Raw genomic sequence first — 7,404 nt, 5'->3', positions numbered from 1 at the left:
TAAAATTGCGATATATTTAATAATTTTTTTTTTTTTTAAGGGTGAAGAAAATGAAAGGGGTAGGGATAATAATCATGCGACCAATAATGGTAATTGAGTAATAAACCATCTTCTCTAGTCTTGCCGCTGTCTATTTCCATTAGTGGGTAATGTAGAGAGAGAAAGCTAAGTTCCCAAATCCATGTAAGAAATATATATATATATATATGTGTGTGTGTGTGTGTGTGTGTATATACAATGAGAGAGAGAGAGAGAGAGATTGCTTTTCGATTTGGTTAACGTGGGAAAGTAAGGTAAAGAAAGAGATGGTTCTTTCTTTCTCTCTTTGTATTTCCTTTTTCTTTTAAATGAAAAAACTCCATTTTTAACATCTAACAAGTCATGATTTTCGTCTCAGGAAAACCGCCAATGAGAATATAAAGAAGATAGATACAGTAAACCCTATAATAAGTATACAAGGAAAAAAAAAGATTACCCAGTAAAAAAATTTCTTAAAAGAAAAAACAAAAAAAAAACTCATGAATATTATGACAGGAGAATAATTTATAGTTTGCAAAAATTTATAATTTATTATAATAATTAAAAGTGAGTGGTTAGAGAGAGAAAGGGAGAAGGCATAATATGTAGAGAGAGGAAGAAGAAGTAAATAATAAGAAGGGAGTTGTGGATGCTTTCAGCTACTAGCTCAAACTGGCCTCGTCTATGCTGTATTGGGCAGAGTCTGTAATTCGTAGAGATCTTCAAAAACATCTCCTTTTTTTGCAATCTCTTTCCTTTAGTCGTAGGTTTTTTTTTTTTTTTTTTTTTTAATTTTATTTTCATTTTCTTTCTATTTGTATTTTCTTTTCCTTGTTTACTTTCTCTCATTTGAATACTCGACTTTGTCTTCACGAGGACTCTCTTTTTTCTTCTTGCATTCATTGAATGCCCGTAGAGGACGAGAGATCGAAGTAATTGTTTCTCCTCTCCGTTTGTTTGTTTCCCCAGAAAAAAATATTGGTTCTTTTGGGGAAAATTTTGTTAAAGCTATGGTTTTTAAATTGGGTATTTGAAGAGGGTATATCTATATAAATATTTTGAAGGTACAGCAAGAAAGAGAAATGTGGGATCTAAACGACTCGCCTGGTCAGACGAGAGACGATGAATCCGAGGAGGCTTGCTCTTCCCAGAAGACCTCCATAGACGGAGACGATGACAAGGGCAAACGGGTCGGATCTGTATCCAATTCCAGTTCGTCGGCTGTGGTAGTCGAGGACGGATCCGATGACGAAGACGGGAGTAAGATGATGGTGGCGAAGAAGCGAAGCGGTCGGATATTCGGGTTCTCGGTTCCGCAGGAGGAGTACTTGGAGGGTGACCCGCCAGTGACCCGACAGTTCTTCCCGGTTGATGACCCAGAAATGGGAGTCTCTTCGTGTGGGGTTGTTGGCGGCGGCAGCGGCGGGGGGGTTATTGGCGGACCCGGGTTCCCGCGGGCCCACTGGGTTGGAGTAAAGTTTTGTCAATCGGATCCTCGAAGACCGTCGGGCAAGTCCATGGAGGTGTCGCAACCGATGAAGAAGAGCCGGCGCGGACCCAGGTCGAGAAGTTCACAGTATCGGGGTGTGACTTTCTACAGAAGAACCGGACGATGGGAGTCTCATATATGGTAATGCCATACATGTATACATATATATTTGCTTTTGCCAGTTCAAGTCAATCAATGTTTATATGTCTGCACTTATCAGAAGAGAAAAGGAACAGATGTTTATGCTTTTATATGTGTTTTGACGCAGGGATTGTGGGAAGCAAGTATATTTAGGTACGCTTACGTATAGATTCATTTTCCATGTTTATCATTCTCTTTCTCGGAAAAAAAAAAAAAACAATCATGCCTTGTTTGTCTTTGATTGCTGAAACAATAAGCACATAAGGGCTTTTTTTCTGATTTATGTGATATGGGTTTTCTTTTTTTGTATATATATATGTGTGTGTAGGTGGATTTGACACTGCCCATGCAGCTGCTCGGTAACTTCTAATTTCTCTTCCCTCTTCTTCTTCTTATTCTTTTTCTTCTTCTTCAAATAATAGATGGATTCAAATTTTCTTGCAAGTTGAAAGAAAGTGCTAAAAATATAAATAATTATACAAGCATTTTTTTTTTTTGCAGCGCTTATGATCGGGCAGCCATAAAGTTCCGGGGAGTAGAGGCCGACATAAATTTCAGCATTGAAGATTACGAAGAAGACTTGAAACAGGTAGGATGTAATTTACAGATGGGTGGGAGAGATGGAGAGAGTTAGAAAGAGAAAGAGGGAGAAGGAGAGAATCCTATTGAGTTGGTATCTTATCTTCAACAGTCCTCTATCTTATCTTCTACAGTGTAGTCTTAAGATGTCTAGCTGTTACTTTTTCTTCCTCTTTTATTATTTATTATTATTTTTTTGTTTTTGTTAGAATGTCAAGGAACATTCAAAGAAACCATATGTATATATGGATTACCATCAAGAAAATATGTAATATAAACGGTGATTATTAACAGATGAGTAACCTAACCAAGGAAGAATTCGTGCACGTACTTCGCCGACAAAGCACCGGCTTCCCTCGAGGAAGCTCTAAATATAGAGGCGTAACTTTGCACAAATGTGGCAGATGGGAAGCTCGCATGGGCCAATTCTTAGGCAAAAAGTACTTCACTCCCATTTACTGTTTTTGTTTTTTCTTTTTTCTTTTTCCAATCTCCATCACATCAAGTGCTTATATTTATTTTTAATATATATATATATATATGTATTTATGTATGTGCTCTTCGATTAATTCTTGCTTCAATTATTCGCCAGGTACGTTTACTTAGGCTTGTTCGATACGGAGATTGAAGCTGCAAGGTATATTTATAGACATATAACATCTTGCTTCTTGTAAATTTTTCGATGGATTTTCCGTTCAGGTTTTGAGTTATTTTGATTGGTTTTGCTTTTCTAGAGCTTATGATAAAGCTGCAATCAAATGCAATGGAAAAGAAGCCGTCACCAACTTTGATCCTAGTATATACGAGAACGAGCTTAATGCCGGTAATAATCAATGCCGGACCTAATGATTTCTTTCTTCTTTCTTCTCAAACTAATTGTATACGTATATATGTACACTATTGTCTTTTAGAATCTTCAGGCGATGCTGCAGATCACAATCTTGACTTGAGTTTGGGAAACTCGGCTTCCAATAAGCAGCATTCTGGTATAGATCATCATCATCATCATCGTCTTGAAGCTGATTGGCGGAACCAAGCTTTTAGCTCCAAGGTTTGTAAACTATATATATATATATATATATGATAATGATATGAATGTGACTTTGTTGCTTATTTTAACATTGATCCAACTCATGGTGTTGATCAAAACTAATAAAAACCCAGCAGGAAGCTTGCAGAGGTGAAGGTGAACCTCAGAATGGTTACAGTGAAGCTGAAACAATGCAACTTCTGAGCCAGACCCATCTGCAATCTCCTGCGAATTCGTTCAAATCCAGCTCTGAATTGCAAAGGTATGGGCAATTCAGGCGACCCGGGGACATGTTTCAAATCCTTCCTCCGTACATAAACCCGCCAAATTATCAAGTGGGTATTACGATTAGTTATTATTAACTTCTTTGTTTGATCGATCGGTCAATTGGATATTACTGAATTCTTTTTTTTTTCAAAAAAAAAAAAAAACTTTTTGCAGATTCAGTTTCCGAGCAGCAGCCATGGAGGCCGAGTAGGGAGTGATCTGGCACTGTCAACGAGCGATAATCATCATCAATGGCAATCTGGTCAACATCATCAACAACTGTTTGCAAGTGCTGCAGCATCATCAGGATTCCCACAGCAGATCAGAAACCCCCAGAATTGGCTGCAGAAAAATGGGTTCCAAAGCTCTCTCATGAGACCCTCCTAACCCATTTTGATCTTACAGTAGCCATTGTTATATTGTCTTCTCATCCAAACAAAGCTTCAATCTTTCGTCTCTCTCTCTCTCTCACTATATCCGAATCACCATGTTTATTTTTGTTGATCATGAAATCGGCATGTAAAGATCATTTGCTCCAAAGATTCTCTTCTTTAATTCTTGACTGCCCAACTTTCCCTACAGAGGCAAAGGAGAAACTTACTTTTGGGAAAGAGCTGAAAAGAGAAATTAAGAAAAAGAAAATTTGGGAAAATTTCCAATTCTCTGGGAAATGTTTGGTCGTCGGTCAAACTAACAAACGGACGAAATCTTCAACTAGATTTTCTGATTCCTGACTTCAGAAAAAAAAAAAAAAAAGAACACTACTTCAAATTAATACTACCATTTTTTAAATATATAATTGCTTTCTGCAGCCTTACATATATCAACTTATTATCTTCACTGTACCTACTTGATTTAGCTGTCATCTTTGTCAATTATTGTTCTTATTTTTTATGGCAATATTTAAATCCCATTTGTTGCCTCACCTCAGTACTCCTCGCCTTCTTCCATCTTCATCATTTAAAGCTGATAGCTATCTTGATTTATCAGTGTTTTGATTCCACCAAAAGAAAATCTTTAACGCATGAGAGTTGTCTTTTGATCGGCTGGATTTGGTATTTGAAATTATCTTTTAACTTTCTTATTTTGATTTTTTTTTAACAAAAGTAATTTGGAAACTGGAAATAGAATTTACATCAATCATTCGCATCTCTCACTACCAAAAGAGTTTTTGTTCTTTCGCTTCCTTAATTGAGTAATCTTCTCACACACACACACACACACACACACACACATGCATACAATTTGCTTGAACATTGAAAAATATATGTATATATATATATATATTATCTCTTTGGTTATAAAATTAAAAAAAAAAAAAAAAAGAATACCCAAGAGAGAAAAAGTCAGGTGTGATGAATAGGGAAATGGGTTTTTTATTTGTGTTGGAAATATCAGTAGAAGGCGATGAATAGTCACAATCATATTTGTCCTTTGAATCAGTTCTCTCGCTCAAAAAGCAGTCAGTCCTTGCCATAATGGCGAGAGGGACTTATCGCCTTCATCTAAGCCCTTAAAAGGACACTGTAAAAATGGAAGCGAGAGAGATGGATACATTTTACAGACAGCATAAAATGAAATCACTCAGTAACATGGCTTAACTCTTTCTCTTCTCTTTCGGTTTTTAACCTTCTTACTTTTCCAACTCATATCACACACACACACACAGACACACAAACGCATACAAAAATGTCTGAACGATTTCAATTAAAAATTAGGGTTTAATCATTCAAAATACATATATATATATATATATACACACACAATGACCCTACAAAACTTGAAGGGTATGATGAACCTGCGAGTACTGTACGAGGCAAGGGGGATTAGTGAAGGAAATGTGAATTGATAAGTGCAATATTTCATGATAGTTGCAGTGTCCACGACATTTAACACATTAATATATTGGCGGTGATATAAAATATATTTATTTTATATTAAAATATTGTTGTGTATTTCGTCATCCGGAGTGTCACGTACATTTTTTAATGCTAATTAAGCCAGGAGATTATACATTTTTAATTCTAATTAATTCTATATTAATAACGAGCAAGGTTATGATGAAGGCATTTTCTAGATCCACTACCACAATCCATTTTTATAGTAATTATATAATGCATGTGTCGTCTGCTATACTGTATATACATACATACATACATATATATATATATATGTGTAACATGTAAGGTGTAACATCCTTAATTAAACAAAAACTAATATTCAAAATGTTCGTGCACATTCTCATCCCAAGAAAGTGTAGTTATCTAGGTTTAATCTTTAATGTTACCTAGGAAAATAATAACGTGTAAACCCAAAATTCACCCTCTCAAAACCTAGAATCCCATGCAAGTTAGAAATAATATTTTCGTAAACCCTATTCTTTTTTCTTTTTTTTTTTTCAAATCGCATAAGATTTTGTTTCGATAAACTCGTACGTAATAACTCGATTAATATTTTATATCAACGTTAAAATTTATCTGAGTTTAGTAAAAAATATAGTGAAGATCAATAAGAAGAAAAAAAATTAACACTTTAGTTCAAAAAATCAAATCTTGAATACAGACAACGAGTTATTTTTGTATAATTGAATATCAGTGACTTCTTAGTTTTGATTAATCATATAATTTTAAAGACCAAATAAATGTATTAAATTATTATTTAATTTAATTTAATATAACGTAATAACTAATTTAACTATGAAATTAAGATAATGGACAGATTAAAATTCTAAATTAATGTGATAAGATGTGTTGCCATGGAAGAATAATGTTAGAAAAGAGGGATAGTCTATCAAGCAAAGAATCATTCATATCATACCACCGTCCATATAAATCACAACCAAATTAATTAATTTAAAAAAAAAAAATCGACGATAATTATTAGCCAATAATAGGCTGCCACGTAATAAAACATAGATACAAGCAATACCCAAAAATTTAAAATATAAAGGCTTGTTTGGCATGGTAACATTTAATAAGCAAGCTTTACGATATAGCGAAGGTGGTCCTCATGATTCACTAAAATTTGGTCTTTGCGTAAAAAATAACTCCTCCTCCAAAAAGGGAACAAAGTGACAATGTCTTGTAGCGGCTTTAAAGTCTTATGCCCTAGATACTTGCCTTTGCTTTGAAACCTAAAAATGATAATCTCTCCCAAATTCCTCGTTTAATTATATACATATCTTAAAATTACGACATATTTCGAGTAAATTTTTGTACAACTAAAACAATCACTTTCTAATTTAGTCAAAAACAATCTACAGTAGAAGTAGAAAATGTAAAGTAAAAATTTTTGTAGTATATTTTAGAAAAGTTAAACTCTTATATAATTTATAAGTCGATATCTCAAAACGTAATTTATAAGTTCTTTCTTTTAACATTTAGGGTATTAGGGTATCAGTAAGACGTAACATATGTTAAAATTAAGAGAATCACGAGTTGTGATATTACGCTTAAAAATTGAACATAAATTTAATTCGTGAGTTAACACGTGTTCAACAATCGATTCGTCCCTCTGTAATTTTTCGGGTAAAACTTGGACGAGGGAACGAAAGTGAAGAATTGGTGAGAAGTGGGGGACTAAAGAAGATGTAAACTAAAGGGTGGGAAAGAAAAAGAGTAAAGCAAGCAAATTGGAGATGACTTGTGTTAGCCCCATCAATGACTTGTTGGGTTTCCTTATATAGAATTTCTTTTCAACGGTTTGAAATTTCTTCTTTTTCTTGAAAGCAATATTTAATATATTAAATAAGTTATGTTTTTATGAATTTAAAAGTTAGATTCTTTAATTAAATTTTAATTTTAATTAATACGAACAATAATTTAGTAGTTTTTTTTTATTTTATATATATATATCAATTTTAATTTCCAAGTTCAATTGT

The 7,404-nt window shown here is 33.9% G+C and overlaps 1 protein-coding gene across 2 annotated transcripts; it reads left to right on the top strand.

The window, feature by feature from the left end:
- Positions 1-1,082: 1,082 nt before the first annotated feature.
- On the top strand, positions 1,083-4,079 carry TOE3 (target of early activation tagged (EAT) 3). Of its 2 annotated transcripts, none has more exons than XM_022041830.2 (10): positions 1,083-1,648; positions 1,776-1,801; positions 1,977-2,007; positions 2,150-2,237; positions 2,522-2,667; positions 2,820-2,864; positions 2,962-3,050; positions 3,139-3,278; positions 3,395-3,592; positions 3,699-4,079. In XM_022041830.2, the coding sequence occupies exons 1-10, from the start codon at positions 1,101-1,103 to the stop codon at positions 3,909-3,911; spliced, it is 1,524 nt and encodes a 507-aa protein (XP_021897522.1). In that variant the 5' UTR covers positions 1,083-1,100; the 3' UTR covers positions 3,912-4,079. The 2 variants fall into 2 exon arrangements, with proteins under 2 accessions (XP_021897522.1, XP_021897519.1); XM_022041827.2 differs by having other exon boundaries at positions 3,392-3,592.
- The last annotated feature ends 3,325 nt before the right edge of the window (positions 4,080-7,404 follow it).

The sequence above is a fragment of the Carica papaya genome, chromosome 4 (assembly GCF_054855325.1).
Source record: "Carica papaya isolate Zhongbai chromosome 4, ASM5485532v1, whole genome shotgun sequence".
NCBI lineage: Eukaryota > Viridiplantae > Streptophyta > Magnoliopsida > Brassicales > Caricaceae > Carica > Carica papaya.
Note: the sequence above shows the minus strand (reverse complement) of the source record. Positions and strands in the feature narration are given on the sequence as shown.